Source organism: Anomalospiza imberbis, chromosome 12, assembly GCF_031753505.1.
Source record: "Anomalospiza imberbis isolate Cuckoo-Finch-1a 21T00152 chromosome 12, ASM3175350v1, whole genome shotgun sequence".
In the NCBI taxonomy this organism is placed as follows: domain Eukaryota; kingdom Metazoa; phylum Chordata; class Aves; order Passeriformes; family Viduidae; genus Anomalospiza; species Anomalospiza imberbis.
In genome coordinates, this window is record NC_089692.1 from 1951942 (window position 1) to 1970714 (window position 18773).

The 18773-nt window shown below is 40.5% G+C and overlaps 1 protein-coding gene across 3 annotated transcripts; it reads left to right on the forward strand.

Annotated features, from left to right (window-relative positions):
* Nucleotides 1–789: 789 nt before the first annotated feature.
* Nucleotides 790–18420, forward strand: UBA2 (ubiquitin like modifier activating enzyme 2). 3 transcript variants are annotated; one of them, XM_068202458.1, is made up of 17 exons: nt 790–963; nt 4421–4504; nt 4775–4845; nt 5927–5991; nt 6427–6527; nt 6673–6794; nt 7450–7517; nt 9807–9928; nt 11046–11145; nt 11682–11842; nt 12749–12842; nt 12934–13046; nt 13491–13646; nt 14220–14316; nt 14888–14993; nt 15760–15896; nt 17089–18420. In XM_068202458.1, exons 1-17 carry the CDS (start codon nt 820–822, stop codon nt 17370–17372), a joined length of 2025 nt encoding a protein of 674 aa, XP_068058559.1. In that variant the 5' UTR covers nt 790–819; the 3' UTR covers nt 17373–18420. The 3 variants fall into 3 exon arrangements, with proteins under 3 accessions (XP_068058559.1, XP_068058560.1, XP_068058561.1); XM_068202459.1 differs by lacking the exon at nt 790–963 and adding an exon at nt 3472–3552; XM_068202460.1 differs by lacking the exons at nt 790–963; nt 4775–4845.
* Nucleotides 18421–18773: the final 353 nt, after the last annotated feature.

Here is an 18773-nt window from a genome sequence, read left to right on the forward strand (position 1 = left end):
AGGGGTGAGTTAACCCTTGTGTTCTCACAGGTGCAGGGGGATTGTGCAGCCTCAGTTAAAACGATCTGCATTCTCCTGTGCCTTCCCTGTTGGCTTAGGCTGAACTGCAGTATCTTCACTGACTGAAGGGAAAATCATTTGAGTTGCCTTAGAGCATTCTGTACAGGTTTAATGCTGCAACCTAAATTAATGCACTAAAAGTGTGGATTTAAAATATGGGAGGTGGGCAGGAGAGGAAACGACACACGAGTGATGGAATGCTGGCAGAACTGTGTTTTTAAGGAAGAACTGTAGCTTACCGTGTCAACTTCTGGAAGCAAGTTAGTTCACTTAGGTGAAGTCATAAAAATAAATATAAACAATAAAAATACATTATAAATAAATATATTAAAAATATCATAGAATATGCTGAGTTGAAGGGGACCCATCAGGATCTTCGAGACTTGGCCCTGCTCAGGACGCCCCACGAATCCCACCGTGTGCTTGGGAGCATTGTCCAAATCCTACTTGCGCTCTCTTTATAATAATACCATAATATATATTTATTATTTTAAAAAATTACACATATAAATAGATTAAATATGTATATTTGAACTATAAATGTATTAAAAATTAGCACAACAACTAAGACGCTCCTGTTGCAGCAGGAGTGCGGGGGCTCTCCGGCGGCAGCGGGGCTCGAACCCGCGGCCCCGCGGCCCCGCCGCGGCTTTCCCTGACGCGCGGCCCTCCGGGGCGGCAGGGGGCGCTGCGCGCGCGGGCGGCGCCCTGCCCCGGCGGGCCCGTGAGGAGGCGCGCGGAGCCGCCGCCGTGTCCGTCATGGCGGCGGCGCTGTCGGGGCCGCTGCGCCCCGAGCTGGCCCAGGCCGTGTCCCAGGCGCGGGTGCTGGTGGTGGGGGCCGGCGGCATCGGCTGCGAGCTGCTCAAGAACCTGGTGCTCACCGGCTTCAGCAGCATTTACGTGGTGCGGGTCGATGCCGGGGAGGGGGCCGGGGCGGGCGGGGGTCGGCCGAGCCCGGGGCCGCGGGTGCCGCTCGGCGGGGGCGCGGTGTCGGCGGGGCCGCTCCGCCGCTGCGGGGTGCGCGCGGTTTCAGGGCGCCCCGGCCCGCCAAAGCCGCCGCGGGGCCGCCGGGCCGGGGCGCCACAAAGGGGCCGCGGCCTGCGCGCCATCGCCGCCCCCCCTCGGCCCCGGCTCCCGCCGGGCGCGGGAGCTCCTCCTTCCCCCGCCGAGGTCAGGCCGCCTTCCTGGCGAGGCCGTCCATCTCCGCCAGCCCGCGGATGGAACCGCCCGGGAGGCCGCGCTGTGCCGCGCTTGCTGCCCGGCGATATGCTGCAAGTCCTTAGTTTTGCCGAGTGCCGCCTTTGCCGGTGCTGGGGGTGATGGCCCGGTGATGAATTGCAGCGAGGAACCCCCGGGAGAGGTGAACTGTGCTTTCAGATCCCGGGCTGTAAACCCGTCAGTGCGGGCGCTTCCCGCGGGCTCGTGCTTTCAGTTTGCTTCCAGGTATTAATCTGGGAGTGCGTACGGGAAGGGCAGATGGGAGAGGGTAGTAGTCAAAAAGAGATAGAGAGAAATACTGTTGGTGATACTATGATTGCCTGCTGTCCAGACCGTTATTGGCTTCTTACTGTAGTAAAGAAGAGCATATGGTTTTAAATCCAGCTAGAGCATAGGTCTGTTTCCTTCAGTACCTTTTTACTGGCGTGCCCAGGAGTCCCATCTGAGAGTTCTGAGTGACAGGTTCTGAGGAGTTTGGGTTAGCAGTCAGACTTGGTGAGGAGAGCAGCTCGTCTCTAAAACCGTGTCATCTTCGAGAAGAAAACAGTTACTGGTTTTCCTTGTCGTTCTTGCAGCTTGGGCTTTCCTACTGGAATGCTTTTTAAACTTGTAGAATATGATTAATTCCAAATTTTCCTTTCGGTTTGAGAGCTATCCAGTTTCAACATTGCACCAGGGAAATAAATAACTGCAGAGGAGTGGAAGCATTTTCTGCACTGTTCCTCTCTCTTTTTTCCCCCTACTCTGCTGTGTCAGTTATGTACTCCTGCAATCCATTATAGCAGAGCTTAAAGCTCCTGATTTTCCAGTAAGTCATTAGGCATAAATCTCATCGGGGTGTGCTTATTGTTTCCCTTGTTAAAGTTTGGGGGTTGGTATTGCCTTTCCAGGCTGACTTGGGGGAACTCCATTAACTTACATACATGTTGGGTCTGACTTCATATGACAGTATTGCTGGCAGTGTTTTATGCAAGACATAATGTTTTGATAACATAGGGAACAGGTGACAAGACAAGGTGAGAGCAAAAGAAGACTTATTACACAAAGAGGGAATTTGCTATTTACAGAATAAATTGCTTTTGTCAACATTTGTGATATTGTTGAGTTTTCCTCGGTTATTAAATATTAACAAACTTGAACGTCTGAAAATACTTTTTATAAGTAAGTTGTGATTTTTTTAAAATAATACTAAAATAAAATCAGTAGTTTTGAATACCAGCCAACTTACTAATATGACTTAAGCATAGTGTTGAAAGGCATACCCTTGCCCTATGAGTGAAGAACAAAATTATGCTTTTTCAGGATCCAAGTCTGAATTAAGAGCATGAGTAAATGTTGTTAAGTTATGATGCCTTTTCTTCCAGGTTACCTAAATGGGAACAGTGTAGTTGTCTTATAAGTGAGCTGTTAAATTCTCATCATTCTTACATAGGCTGAAGCTTCTGTTGAGGTCTAGTGGTCTCAAGCTTTCTCTCTGGAGAACTCTCTTTGCTCCCTTTAATGCTGTAATTCTTGTTCTCAGCAGGACCTGATGTTTCTTGTCATCCTCTCCAGTTGAAATATTCAAAGCTTTCTAGGTAGTGAAGGTTTTAACAGAGTTTTGCACTTTATTGTTTTCCCTTGAAGTTCTTGGGCTTTCTGGCTTTGGACTGAACAAGCTTTCTGTGTGTCTTTTGAGGAAGGAACAGAGGTAGAAATGTGAATTATGCAAATACTATTTTCATGAAAAGAGACAAGGCCATGGGTAGTTACTGTGCTAGGAATGTTTACAGCTCCGTAATATATTTTCAAAACATTGTATCTTTTGTTTCCTCTATATCCACATGTGTTTTTGTTAACTGTTTAAATAAAACTCTGTAGCTATTGCAGTTTTTAGTATGTTAAAACTTAGTCCTTCAATTAAAAATATTCCCTTCAGAAAAGAGGTGGATTAATCCTGGGGTTTGGATCTGCCATGCAGAGGATGTTCTCTGAGTGTGTACCATGCTTTTTTTTCATAATTCAGGTTTGGTTAATGAAGTCAGAAGCGTATGACAACACCCTGAGTACATCACATTTAAACTTCACACTGCAGAGTCAGTCTGAGAGTGCTCTCTGAGTAGCTGAAGTGTTACTGTGCTGAGTATTTCAGCATTACCTGTGGGACTTTGGGAGAAGTATCTCATATATCTCTGAAATAGCTCAGAAAAACTCTCTCTCCTCCTTAAAATGTTAAAGACAGGAGAAGACTTCTTAGAAGAGTTGTTGATCAAAGAAACTTTAATTGCACAAAAAGTAGTGGTAACAAAGCTAGGAATAAATGTCAAAGTTGTAGTTAAATCTTCTTGATTCTTGTGGGCGCTAAAGAAACTGGAATTTAGGCTGTTCCTGTGTATATAATAATAAATAGAAACAGCTGTTGGGGGAATTGCAGTCATGGCATCCTTTGTGCTCTGTGCTGTATGTTTTTAAACATTTTGATTGTGTGATTGGATTTCTGTTTTTATCAGTGGACTTCACAATTTGTTAATGTGCACTTAGGCAGTTAGTCTGGGGACAGGCAGTAAAAGCTTTTGCCCTGCAGTGTGTGTGTCAGATGGCTGTGCAGCCCTTGATTTACTGATTCGGGTGCTTAAAGCCATGCTCTGTAAAGTGGAAGGACCAGTTGGTTTGGAGCAGCCTTTCCTGGGCCTGGGGGAAGCAGGAGCCAGGGCTCAGGGTGGGCGGTGCAGGGAGAGGCTGGCTGGACCTGTCTCGAAGGATTTCTGCATTTTCCCACCTGAGCTTGTGCTGTGCTCCTCAGGAATTGCTGCTAAAATCTTCATCCTTTGCAAGCAGGAGCATTGGTATTGACTTTCTGCTCACTGCTGTGGGAGTGCATTTTCAGCAGGCGCTCTCTGCAGAAAGTTTGTTCTCATGTAGCCCTGCACTTTCGTCATGGTCCCCTGTCAGCAGTCATTGATAATGTGTGGATTCCTGAAGATAATTACGTGACCACTTGTGCCTCTTCAGTTGCTGTAGGTCTGATGTGACACCTGAAAGGTCTGAGAAGGGGTCTGTAAACTTTCTGCATTTTGGCCAACTGTCTTTTCTTCAAACTGTGTTAATGGTTATGTTCCTTTTTTTCCTATGAAAGTGAAATGCCTCTCTTGTGTGTTTATAGATTGATTTGGATACTATTGATGTCAGCAATCTCAACAGACAGTTTCTGTTTCAGAAGAAACATGTTGGAAGATCAAAATCACAGGTGAGGAAAAAGTCAAAGCTCAAGCCTCATTACTCAGTATTATTTTACTGATAGTGCTAGTAACATGTCACAATTTATTTTCTGCTGGGAGAAGGTAAGTGTTGGTTGGCTGATCATGGCTATCCACAGCATTTCAGTATTAAAGTATTTAAATCTCTTAAGGTAGTCAACTTATTCGATACACAGCTGGTATCAAGTCTGTCTTTTAGAAGGAAGGAAGAAATAATAAGTGTTTTTTTTGTTTTCTTTTTTTTTTTGTTTTGTTTCTAGGTTGCCAAGGAAAGCGTGTTACAGTTTTGTCCAGAAGCTAATATTATAGCTTACCATGATAGCATCATGAAGTATGTTTGGTTTTAAGCTCTAATTACATGTTTGATTTGCAAGTACTGTGTTATTTAAATGCTACAATGGTGTGCTTTAAGGTATTTTACAAAGCTTCCTCAGTAAGGAGAAATAGCTGTAAATGTGAACTACCACACACTTGAGTGAGAGTGTGGCTTTTGCATGGGTTTTAAACTCTGGTAGTAAGCTGTAGTTATTTGTTTGTGTCTGTTTTTCATTTTATTGGCAACATATGCCGTATGACTTTCTACTCTTGTAAGGATGTCCTGATGTCTTGAGCAGTAATTAAATTAAGAGACGTGTGACTCTTGAGTCTGTGATTAAAAAAAATAAGTCTTTTCTGTGTGTGGAGGTAACTGTCATTTATATATGCCCCAAGCTGTTGAAATTTAGTCTTTATGATCTGCAACCAATGAGTAGAGTACAAGATTATGTAGGGTTCCATTAGCAGTTCCCCATGTTTTATTTTATATTTGCCCCAGTTTCTAAAAAAATGAATATTCTGTACCATGGAGGTTTGAACTCTAATGTTGCTATTAGCCAGTGAAACACTGACTCACTGCATCCTCCTCCTGAAACTGTTAATCCTGTTTCCTCTTTTCGCTCTCTTCTTCTCCACCTTCTTCTTTAAGTCAGAAGAATGCAACATAAAGATAACTGAAGTGGTATGGCCACACAGTCAAACCAATATCACAGCACAATGAATTATGCACAGTCCGATGAGCTGTGGTAATTACAGTGTGCATGTTTTAGCTACAGCTGATGATTTTTAAGGTCAGTTACCACAGCTCAGCCAATTTACTCATTAGGTCAGAGTAGTTTAATCACTTTCCCTTGTCTGCCCGTTTCATTGGTCAAATTAGTACTAATTGCAGTAGCTTCCTTCCAGCAGCATAAAATTCATGCTTTCACCCAGCTTTAAAGTGGGCAGAAGACAAATGGGGCAGTTAAAGGGTAGCTGAATTTATAAGATGTGTCATTTATCACACGAACATCAGTTGCATGTGTAGAGTTTCTGTTGTGCAGTAATAACCAACAGCTTGGATGTGCCATTTGAAATGTTGTTTTTGTTTTCCATAGCCCTGACTATAACGTAGAGTTCTTCCGCCAGTTTACGTTGGTTATGAATGCTCTGGATAACAGAGGTGAAGTTTCCACTACAATTTTATATTGCAGATATTGCTAGTTCCTTGCTGCAGTGTTGTTTGAATAACAAGTATCCTCCTAACCCATCTGCAGTTGGACTAAGCCTCGTGTGCTTTGCTAGAAACTTGAAGGAGTGGTTAGTGCTTCTGCAGGTGTTCTGGAAGGAAATGTGCACTGCTAATTGCTGCTCCTTGGGAACTGCTGGGTACTGTGGGTACGGTGCAGCTTTAGTCAGCTGAGTTTGCTGTGTTTATTAATGTCCATGTATCTTGTGAGAATGGGAAACTGGGCTTTGTAAAAATGGTGTAGTGCTCTATAGAGAAACAAGGTATATTAAAGATAAGTGCATAGGACGCTAGTTTGAATTTGGAGATGGAAAACTTCTTTTTTCTTAACTATTCAGATTTTTTCTTTAAAACCCTCTTGATTTGCAGCTGCCCGTAACCATGTGAACAGGATGTGTCTGGCCGCTGATATTCCTCTTATAGAGAGTGGAACTGCAGGCTACCTTGGACAAGTAACTGTTATCAAAAAGGTTAGGTGGGGTGTCACTCTTGTCATTGGCTATTTTAGACAACGGGGAGTGGGTGTTTGGAGATAGAGTTGCAGTTCATCTGTTAATAGCCCAAACGATTAGTAGCCTTCTCAGAGTGACAAGTAAATGCTTCATTTTTCACCAGGGAGTGACAGAATGTTATGAATGTCAGCCTAAACCAACTCAGAAAACTTTCCCAGGCTGCACAATCCGAAATACGCCCTCGGAGCCTATCCATTGCATTGTGTGGGCCAAGTATTTGTTCAAGTAAGTGATGTTTTTAAAGAAACAGAAACTATGGTTCATTCTTTTGGTTTCTAAACATACAAAGAAAGAAATAAAATTGACACACTTAAAAAAATATTATAATGGATTTAAAATTAATTTTAAATTTATTTAGATGGATTATGGTGAAAACCTCCAGTTCCTTGACCTGGGTTCCGGGGTGGTTATAAAGATGGAAGGTTGATTAGTATTTAGGCCTTGCTCTTATAGCAGAAAAAAATCTGGCAGAGTAGTTTGGCACAGCAGTGTAGGTTGAGGTTGCTTTATTCTTCATCTTTGTATGAAGTAAGTACATTTTTCAGTTTAGTGCGTGTTTTAACAAGTTTGTTGGAATCCTGGATATCCCAGAGGTTCTAAAAATGCATTTAGTACTGCAGTGTAAATATTAGGCTGAATATTGACTGGGGAAGCTACTGAGTGAGTTACACAGAAAATTGTTTTGCTGAATTCATTTTTGTATTGGGAATTTTGTGTTGTCCATATTAAGTCCACCTGTGATGAATCCCAGCATTTTAAAAAGCAATGTATGATGTGGCAATCTGTCTGAAAGCAAGAATCAGAAAATTAATATATATCCATTAGCAAATATATGAGTCTTTAACCTCATATGCTGTTGTTGTTCTTAATTGTTATATAGCCAGTTGTTTGGAGAAGAAGATGCTGATCAAGAAGTCTCACCTGACCGAGCTGATCCTGAAGCTGCCTGTGAGTGTGATATAAGCTGGTGGCTTACCCTGTTACTGAAATGTTCTGTTTCAGAGATTACAACTCCTTTGTGTACATTTCTTGAAGTTAGAGAGTTCAGATCAATTTTCTTTAAAGATTCTGTTTCTGGCGTCTGGGAGGCTTTTATTTTGAACAGAGTACTTAGTGATATTTGTAGTCACTCTGCAGTTCCCACTCCTAGCTGAGGGTTTGCAAGGAACTTCAGGAATTGTGTGTGAGCTTTTCTAGCCTGCAACACTTTAGCATTAATCTGCATAGGAAATATGTCCATTTTGAGTTATATTTTTATAGCTACTCAGTATTTTTCTGTAAGGACAGTAATCATAGTTACTATGAGGTGAATAAGCATCATTGTTGGTTGCTTCTTTTGGATCCTTTGATAGATGAATGGACTTGGGAGGGGGAGCTTAGAGGATCCTCCGACTCTTCAAATTCTTTGAACATCAGATAGTGATCACTGGACAGGTTGTTCCTACAGGAAGTGCAGAATGAAATAGGTGAGTCTTAAAAAGAGTGGCGATATAAAGTCACTTCAAACAATGGCTGCTGAAGTAGCTGACAGGTAGCAAATGCAATGCCACTTACTGAAGTAAAGACAGCGGGGCAATTACAGGAGTGCTGAGCTGGAGCCTGGTGTCTGCAGTGACAGACTGCCCACGGTCAGGGGGCTGTGGTCACACGGGGCTGGCAGTGTCCAGCTGTGACCCCAGCTGGCAGCTTGGCACTGCACAGCCCCCGCTCACTGCCCTGCCCAGAGCAGGGAGAACCACACAAAAAGTGAACCTCACAGGCTGGGATAAGAACAGCTAATAATGGAAACAAATATGTAATACCAATGATCATAAACGGAATAAAGAGAGGGGGGAATAAAACTCCGGACAAAAAAGTGATGCAGTTGCTGCCTGCCCGCTGGCCAGTGGATGCTCAGCCAGTCCCCAGGCAGAGGTCAGCCCCTCCCAGCCAACTCCCCCAGTTTATGTGCTGAGTAGGATGTTCTGAGGTCTGGAATATCCCTGTGGCCACTTCAGGTCAGCTGTCCTGGCTCTGCTCCCTCCCAGCTCCTTGTGCTCCTGCTCACTGGCAGAGCACAGGAAACTGAAAAGTCCTTAACTTGGAGTAACCTCTTGGCAACAGCTGAAACATCAGCGTGTTACCAACATTATTCTCATGCAGAATCCAAAACACAGCACCAGACCACCTACTAGAAAGAAAATGAACTCTTTCCCAGCCCAAACCAGGACATCCAGGGAAGAGTTAATACAACATTTATAAGGGAAGTCGTGCCCAGCACGGCTCTGTGTGTCTGTGGAAGGAATCAGCAAGCCTGTGCAGAGTGTGTCTGGTTTAGGCTGTTCTGAATGTCCAGGGGGCAGATCCAAAAACTGTTGAGTGGAACCTGAGGGACATAAGCAGCCAAGGGGACAAAAAAGGCTGAAGATCCTGAAGTGGATAAACTACCTGAATGATAAAGATAAATGGTGATTAGAGGAGTCTCAGATGGGGAGATGTGTACTGTTCAGCACAGATGATTAGACAAAGTCACTCAGAGTAAAAAAGATGAGGACTAACTGCAAAAAGCAGTAGAAAGCTTCACAGTACAGAATGACTGGGCAATGATAGATGAGGCAGATAAATATGAAATAATGCAAATGATGCACTGGTGAAAGAGGGGAAACATTCCCAAATTTACGCATAAAGTGATGTTCTCTGAGTTGATTTTTCTCAAGGAGTTAGTCGAGACGTTAATAGATAGTTCTGTAAAAACATCAACCTGATTATTAGAAATCTTGATAGCAATTGGTGGATGTGACTGGGAAAGAAGGAAAATTATTAGCATCTTTATAGAGGATTTTTTTGTTTAAAAAGAATCAGAGATAGGAAACCGATTTTTTTTGTTGCTGTTGATTGTTTTGAAATCCCAATCAAACTAAGACTCTTTAGCCAGAAAAGAGACTACTAAAAGGGGATGGTAAGACATTTCTGAAGTAACAACATTATGTGCAGAATATTAGTGGGAAACAGTTGTTCATTGTTTCTGCCAATAAAGGAGTTGGGTGATACCAAGTTAAATCTCTGAGTTGGAGTTTCAGAGGCAAAGAGGAACAAGCACACTGTGCCTGATTTAGCTTTTGTTGAGTGCTGAAAATAAAGCGATTTTATGCTCCCTGCATAATTTTGGTAATTTACTCTGGGGGTGGTATTTGGATGGGATTCTTTTTTTTTCTTTTTTTTTTTAATTGAAAATATTGGTTGCCACTTTGTTAATAGGGGAGCCAGCAGAAGCAGAAGCCAGAGCACTAGCATCCAATGAAGATGGTGAAATTAAACGTGTTTCAACTAAGGAGTGGGCTAAATCCACTGGCTATGATCCAGTTAAACTTTTTACTAAGGTATCTTCTTTACCCCAAATAAATGTCTTTATTTGAAATGTATGAGGTGCTGTAAAGTTAAATCAAACTCGAGCTTGGACATTTAATGCTAGCCATCAATTATGTGATCATGTGTTGCCCTGATTTTTAAAAGTGTTAAGTTTGCTTTTATAGTTGTTTTGAAAGTTTTAAAGTTCTCATAAACTTCTTTAGCCTTCTGATAATGTTTTCATATTTGAGAGTCAGAGTTCCCACATAATTTCATGTATAAATAGAATAATTTGCATATTTTTCTGTGGGTGGAGAGAAATTATTGATTGCTCTTTGGACCAGTGTAGTTGGAGAGGTAATTCCATCCTCCAATCCACAGTCACCTTTGGAATTCTAGAAATACCAGATGTTTGAATAAAACTAAGTCTTTTTCTCTTTTGAACTTACCAAGCTTCTGTGTACTCATTTCATGTCCAATAGCAACAATCGTGTTGTGACATCCACCAGTTTTGCTGTTGTGTTGGTCTCTTGCAACATTTGCTTGTTTTAAGGATTCCATCTGCATCTGTGGAGGTGGCTGCAGCAGCCTGGCCACTCTGTGCAGACAAAACTCCATTGCATTTACTTTTAATGGGAAAGGGTCTGTTTGACCTCTGGAATTGCACTGGGCATAATCAGAACCAGTCTGAGGACCTAAAAGCTGTCAGTCATCTGTGCATTTTCAGGCTCTGGCATAAGGAAAAACAAACTGATTTAGGAGTTTTTGTTCTAAATAGTTACTGAAAGTGGATAGAGGAAATGAGCTTGAATGTAATGTTCATAGGTAGTAATAACTTTTCTTTGGAAATTCATTGGCATGTTCATTCACTTGTCTCAGAGAGGGCATACAAAGAAGTGTAGGGGTGGCTTCAGTAGACAGGTAAACTGTTAGGGCTACTGTTTCTTGATTTTTCACTTTACTCCTCCCCAGAACTATATCTGCTCTATGCAATGAGTGTTAGAGAGTAGGGAATAAGATTGTAGAATCTGTTTTTCTGTAGTTGAAAATACTGTCAAGGAGAAAATCAAAACCTCATCAATGTAATGCTGATTTTTCAGTGTCTTTTTTCCCCCCCTTTCATTTGAATTTTTTTTTCATGTTTCCTAGCTTTTCAAAGATGACATTAGATATCTGCTGACAATGGATAAGCTGTGGAGGAAAAGAAAGCCTCCAGTGCCACTGGACTGGGCTGAGGTACAAAAGCAAGGTAAGTGTCCCTCCTCCTACTGTATATTTGTAAATAATACCTGCTGTTTATTAATGCATCTCTGTGATGTGTGCATTTTTTTACTGCCACAGTTGAGATCTGATAATGAACATATTAATTCTTTACACTTCCTGAAGATTTCAAATTTTTCTCTATATAGACAACACTTTTTCTAAGACTCTTTTACAGTTGTTGTTTTAGATGCTCAGTATTGGCTGTAGAAAATACACATTTAACAAAATTATGTCAGTTTATTTTAGGACACCTTACTGTAAGCACTTAGAAGATTCATCTCTGAAAGTTGTTTGATTGAAAATTTACGTTTGCTGTAATTTGTGTGTGTTTATGATATCATAGCTATAGTTGCAGTTTTAAATGCAGATTTGTTATAAAATGTTTGGGCTTCTGTAGGTTAAGGATATTGTTCTTCAATTTAGAAAATCCTGAATTCTGCTGAAATTGGAAAGTTATTTGGGAGAACTTCTGTGGAACTTACAAATATTCCTGATCATATTTTTTTCTCTTTTTCCCCAAAGAGCAAAACATACCTGACCAGCAGAATGAGAGCTCTGCAGTGCTGAAGGATCAGCAGGTTCTCAGTGTCAGGAGCTATGCAGACCTGTTTTCAAAGAGTGTTAAAACCCTGAGTCTTCACCTGGCTGAGAAGGCTGATGGAGAAGCACTTATATGGGATAAGGTTAGTTTGCCATTTATAAACTCTACATGTGTAATACAAGTATTAGTTGGGCTCATTCAGTGTCTTTCCAAAATGATGCTACTTAGAACAAAACTATCTGGCACCTTATGGAAACAGTTTCCATATGTAAACAAATATATTCTTTAAACACTACATTGTGTAACTCACTGAGGGTAAAGATTAACTGCTGTGGTGGGAATAACTTCATTCACCAAATTCTCTAGCTCATAAAAGCACAAATTCACAAGTATTTGTCGTGTTTTGATTTTTGAAAATATTTAAATAATGCAACTTCATTTTTCCCTTATCTGTCTCCAAAACATGCTCTTGGCCAGCTGTCAGTAGCTGGGGTTTTACCGAGGTTATGAGCAATCAGCTGATGATGGGTGTGCAATACAAGTTCTGTTGAAGAAGACAGGAATTTTCTCTTTTATCCCCCCACACAGTATCACTTCCAGTCAGTTGTCATTTGGCATAAGAAACAGTAGTCTGTAAATGGGGGTTGGGGGCAAAATATTAAAATATTACTACGACCAATAGTACAAATACTTCTCTTTGAAACACCCAGTGTTTGAAACTGATTCAGAGTTAAAATTCAGTGTAGAAAATGTTTGAAACATTGTAAGACTTAGGATTTAAACATTTTTATAATGTACAAGGCATTTTATTAGTACAGTTATACTAATTTGCTACTAAAATACATGTTTAGAAACTGTAGTTAGTCTTTAAAGTACTACTGCTCTGAGTACATCATCTGAAAGAGGAAGCATATTGACTTTGAAATGGAATTTTGTACAGATTTTTTTTTTTTAATTCTGCTTTTAAGGTTTTAGGAACCATGTGTTGCAAACTCTTTCCAATGAGTAATCTGATTTTTAAATACTTTTCGTATTAACTTCTTTTTAGGATGACCCTTCTGCCATGGATTTTGTCACTGCTGCTGCAAACCTCAGGATGCATGTTTTTGGAATGAATATGAAGAGCAGATTTGATATCAAGTGTAAGGATAAAATGTAACTTTGTTTTATTTAAATTACAATCTTCTTGTTTTCGTCTGCTGTTAAAAATCTGCATACTGGTTTGTTTTGCAGCAATGGCAGGAAATATTATCCCAGCTATAGCTACTACCAATGCAGTGATAGCTGGACTGATAGTGCTGGAGGGTTTGAAGATTTTATCGGGGAAAATAGATCAGTGTAGAACGGTAAGTGGGAATAGAATACTTTTGCTTTCTTGCTATTTATTATTTGTTTAAAAGTCACATTTAACATTTTTTCACTATTGTGTAGTTTTACTGTCCCTCACTTGTTGCTTCAGTAGATTCTGAATATGCTTGGAACTTTCAGTCACAATGAAAAGAGAAGTGCAGGTCTTAAGGATCAATACATTCCTTGGAGTTATAAAAATTTGCTGCTGGATGTGAGAGAACCGGGCTGCTGTCACTTGCAGTTTGGTTGTTTGGTGTTAGAGATGTTGGCAGGAGCTGCTCAGTCAGCACGGGCTGCACTGGTCGTGTGAGACTCCTGCTCAGCAGGCACAGCAGAGAGGATTAGGAAACAGGACAGCCTGTCAGACCAGGACAAGAAATCTGCAGGAAAACAGGCTTTAGACATGCTGGTAACCTGATTTCCTCTTGTCTGTCCTCAAGATTTTTCTGAACAAGCAGCCAAATCCCAGGAAGAAGCTATTGGTTCCTTGTGCTTTGGATCCCCCAAATCCCAATTGTTATGTATGTGCAAGTAAGCCAGAAGTGACTGTGAAACTTAACACACACAAAGTTACTGTGTTGACACTCCAGGATAAGGTAAATCTTGAGCTACTGTTACAGCTTTCATTTTGAATCTAATACTGCAAATTATTAAAATAAGGTATTTGCTGTAGTATATTATACAATATATACAGTATATTTTGACCTAGCACCTCCTATTTATATTTACTTTACATTTCTCTCAGCTACAAGAAGAGATGATTAGCCAATATGCTTCTTGCCCGTGTGTGTTGTATGTCTTGTGAAAGAATGTTTGCATTTTGTGAATTTTGGTGGTTTTAAAGCCTATTCATATCTGAGAACATAAAAACAAAATTTGCATTTCAGTTGAAAGTTCAGTAGCTACATTACAGTTGTGGTCACAATTGATTTGTAATTCTGTCATTTTATGAAGTATTCCAAAAAAGTTCCTAGCTTATATGAACCTATAAGTATCAGACCTCAAAAATATAATAATTTTGTTTGTGGAAGTGAACAAAAAAGTATAGGTTTTCAGTAGATGCCTGAAAATGAGCCAGAATAATAAAATCAACATAATTCAGGGTTCTTTTGTTAATAAATCTTTTTAAGTCAGAGATTGAATATATTTTAATATATTTGTATTTTCAGATACTGAAAGAAAAATTTGCCATGGTAGCACCAGATGTACAAATAGATGATGGAAAGGGAACTATCCTGATCTCTTCAGAAGAAGGTGAAACAGAAGGTGTGTATGCTCCTGAGGGTTTGGGATAAGAGTACATAAACCCTTGGAAGAGACTCTACAGAGTAAGTGTGTAGCAGATGTTGCAGTGCCCACCCTGTGGACCAGTATTTGAAGAGGACTGGGTTTGCAAGTGTTTTGAGTGGCTTGAGGATAGCCAGGGGTATTGTGTGCAAGCTGCATGTGCAGCTCAGCTTTCCTGCACAAAGCACCGCTCAGCTGGCGTGTCAGGATTCCTTTCAGGAACAGATACCTGCCTGCAAGCCCCCTGCATTTCCTGGCTTGTAGACAGTGCTCTGCTCATGATGCCTGAAAGCATCTCCAAAATGTTCCCAAACACAGTAATTGTGAAGTGCTTGAATGTGATGGCATGAGGAGTAAATAAATCAGACATCATAAGTAGCTTTAACTCCTAATAGGCTTAAGTTAAATATCAGCTTTTAATTTAAATATAGCTAACATATGTTAATCTTATGTTCCTACATAAAAGTTCTAGAGTACTCCATATTTATTCGGGTGTAAAGATCTTTCTATAAATAGCTCTATACACTGCAGATTTTTACTGTTTTTGTAGCAAATAACAACAGGAAATTATCAGACTTTGGAATTCGAAATGGCACTCGACTACAAGCAGATGATTTCCTCCAGGACTATACTCTGTTAATCAATGTGCTTCATAGGTAAGGATTCTGAAATAAAGATGTTTTGTGTATATACATAGAATGGTTCCCCAGGGAATTTTTCACTTACAATTTGAATACATGAATGAAGTTCAAAGATTAAGCTGCTGAAAGGAAATATAGAGGCAAAAGAGGAATGGTTATTTTTTATGAAATTAAGGAGTTTTGTTTTGTGTCTTTTTTGTTGTAGTCTTGTTTTATGGAGTTTTGTTTTTTGCAACAATAACTGAAAGGTTTATTTCAGTAATTTGTTGTTACACAACATAAGAATACATTGCAAAACCAAGTTAATCTTTGGGGCAACCAACAGGCAAGAAACTAGCATTTAAAAAACCCCTAAAATTTAGAAAGGCAAAAAAAACCCAGCTTGCTAGGATAATAGATCCTCTGCTTGACTGCCTGTGTTCAGAAGTCCCTCTGAACCCTGGGGTGTGTGTTTAACCCTGGGTAAGTAATAGACATACACAGGAACTCACACTGCATGTTCAGTGCAAGTAGGGCTGTGCTGTTAAGGAAGAAAGGTAAGCTCAGGCAGTGGTTTTTCTGATTCCTAAGCATTTGGAGTTTGTAGCACTGGCTGGAATAGGGTTAAGGAATAGACAAAGCATAAATTATAAAAGAGGACTGAACAGGACTTCCCTCTTTTTCGGTACGTTTTCTCATTTTGTCACAGTTGCAGGGTGCTCTAACACTTGAATGGGGATTTTTGTGTAAAAGACAGGATTTTATTTCCTGGCTGTTTAAAAGCATGTGTATTTTTCTGCAGTGAAGACCTAGAAAAAGATGTAGAATTTGAAGTTGTTGGTGATACCCCTGAAAGAATTGGCCCTAAACCATCAGAACCAACATCCAGGAACATTAGCAATGGTAGTGATGATGGAGCACAGCCCTCAACATCAACAGGTAATCAAAAGTAATCAATAATAAACCAAACAGTCTTTCTCTAGTGCAGTCCTGTTAAAGTTGTCATCAGTTGAGTGATATAACTTGGCCAATACACAGTAAAAGGCATTTAAGTTGCCTCTGTATATATCTGATACTAAATAGAAAAATGCATATTTACAATTTTTACAAAGAGCACAAAAAGTTTATAGTACAAACACTTTGAAATTGTTATTTACCAGGTGTTCCTTTGCCTGTTTGAGGGAAAACTAAATTTTAAGAGTATTGCTAAAATTTCCTCTGAATTGTATTAAAAATTGCATAATTTAACATAATTAGTAAGTTTTTACAGTGAATTTGAGTTTAAAACCAAACAAAATCCACTAGATGTCTTGAAAGTTCACATTTGGTTCTCCCCTTTTTCATACTATCCACTGTTATCCTTTAGCTCTGTAAGTCCACTCACCCTTCACCTTCTCCCTCTCTTTGAGACTTCTCTCTCCTGGAATGTGGCCTCTCCTGGAGTTCTGCTGAGTGCAGTAGGGAAAGGAAAGGCTGCTCTAGAGCTTGGTGTGTGCAAAACTTCTTTTCCCAACAACTGCTGCAGACAGCAGCAATTCTTCTGCTTTGTGCATGTAAAAAAAGTCCTGCTAACTAATGCATTTCCCATATTTTTGGCTTATTGCAGTATTTTCCACAGCTCTAGTGAAGAAGGAATAGCAGTGTGAAAACCATATTTTATAGTAATTTCAGGGACATTTAAGATACTCTTGTGTGGCTGTGGCAGTCTGGTGAGAGAAAGAGAAAGCTAGATAAGCTTTCCCATGAGTTGGTGTGAGGGAGCTGGAGAGAAAGGATTGTAAACAATCCGCAGGTGTTTTTTAACAAGCTGTTTTCCCATAAGGATGTTTACCAAAAGGGTGGTTTCCTAATTAACCAATGGTGACAATGTTTTGATTAAAGGACCAGTCAGGTCCACCTGTAGTGAACTAGAGTATAAAATGGAATGGGTTCCTAATAAAATTATTATTAACCTTCTGAGAATGCATGGAGTGTGCATGCACTCATTTACCCGTGTCATTTCTGACTCAACGGTGACACTCTTGCAGTTGTATGGCAAAGAATGTGGGTAAAGAATGCTCCAATGTTTATGTAGGGAAACTGGTTTGGGAGTAGACTGGATCCACTTGAGTCCCACACAACTCTCTTGCAGCTCCAGAGCAGGAAGACGTGGTGATTGTTGACTCTGAGGACGAAGGTACTTCCAGCAACGCTGACGATGTGGAGAGCAGGAGCCGCAAGAGGAAGCTGGAGAAGGGCTGCGAGTGCGTGGGGGTCAAGAGATCGCGCGCTGAGCAGGAGCAGGACGACCTCATGATCGTGGAGTCTGAGGATGAGGGGGCTTCCAGCAGCCTCGGGGAGGAGGAGAGCAGGAGCCACAAGAGGAAACTTGAAGAGAAAGGGTGCGAGTGCATCGGGGCAAAGAGCGTGTGCTGAGCTAAGAGCAAGATGAAGAGCATTTGGGGGAACCGCCAAAGGCCCCCTGACAAAGTGATTCACATAATGTCATACTGTAACAGCAAATTGTGGTGGGATGTGAAAAATGTCCAGAACTAGACTAACTCTAAGGCCTTGGTTCAAAGTGGATACCAAATCGCTGGCTTAAATAATTTGTGTCTGTTTCTCTTGATGATAAATTTCTCGTATCAATAGACTCAGAAAGTTTTTTCCGTATTCCATATATTAAATGTAGTGGAAACATAATCTATGAATACCTACAGATAAGTATTTACCTAAACAGTCGTGAAAACAGCATGGTATTTTTGTGTAAATACCTTTTAGGTATCATCCAACAGGACAAAAAAACCCTACTTTTGTTTAGTGAAAGGGCCATCATCAGATGCCCACATTTTAGGCAACTACATTTTTTATTTTTCAGTGATTACCTTTGAAGTTTCCCAGCAGTGGCCTGCCTGCATATTTGCTTATCCCTTTCTGAGGCCATGTTGCAAGTGTGACTGCTCCACTTCTAGCATTCACAAAGTCACAGATGCTTGAAGAATAACATTTTTTGCCTAGTCCTAAACATTTTTCACACCCTGAACAAGTAAAGAAGAAAATCCAACAAAGCAAATTAGTGCCACATTCTAACAGTGTTCTGAAACATCAGCTGGCACTATGTACATTACTGTAAAACTGTTAATTTACTCCAGTTTTTCAGCTCGTACTGCCTGATATGTCAATGTAAGAAGCAAATTTTTGTGTATTGTTACAGTTTCAGGTTATTTATATTTGATGTTTTGTAAACTCAGATACTACTACTATACTGTACATCTGATGGACCAAATAAATAACATCTGAAATACTTGCTATATTTGCTTGCACAGTCCAAAATTATGCTGACTTATGGGATTTTACAATGTATAGCCTTCAAAAATTACTGTATTATTTCCATTTTTCTAAACATAACCTAGTAGTACAGAACTTAAGCTTCACTTGTTTGAGGTGAAAGGGGAATTTTTTTAATAAAACTTTTGTGAATGTTTTTTTTTTCTTGGACAATTAATTATTGTGCTCTTCAGCTGCAGCAGTTGCACCACCACACACACACTTTCACCACCTCATGCCTTCAGAAGGAAGAATTTCTGATTTTTACATATTACACTTTGTGTGTGGGACTAAAGTGTAATGTTTGGAATCGGTGTCTTAAATCCTACTGCATTTGTGTTGGTAACTTCAGAACTGTCACTCTTGGTTCTCAGAATGCATTTATTGCCCATTTCTGTCGCTATACCAAAATAATCTCCTACTTTTGTGCCAGGGACCCAAAACTGTTCCCACTCATAGGTGAGTGTGCAGTGAGCCTTACAGAGCACAGCAGCAAGATTTAGTCTGTTA

What these genes read in the sequence shown, in the direction of transcription:
- UBA2 (XM_068202458.1), top strand. Translation starts at nt 820, where the DNA reads ATGGCGGCGGCGCTGTCGGGGCCGCTGCGCCCCGAGCTGGCCCAGGCC. An exon ending in GCTTCAGCAGCATTTACGTG is followed by an intron (nt 964 to 4,420) that starts GTGCGGGTCGAT and finishes GTGTGTTTATAG; the next exon opens with ATTGATTTGGATACTATTGA. An exon ending in TGTTGACACTCCAGGATAAG is followed by an intron (nt 13,647 to 14,219) that starts GTAAATCTTGAG and finishes TTGTATTTTCAG; the next exon opens with ATACTGAAAGAAAAATTTGC.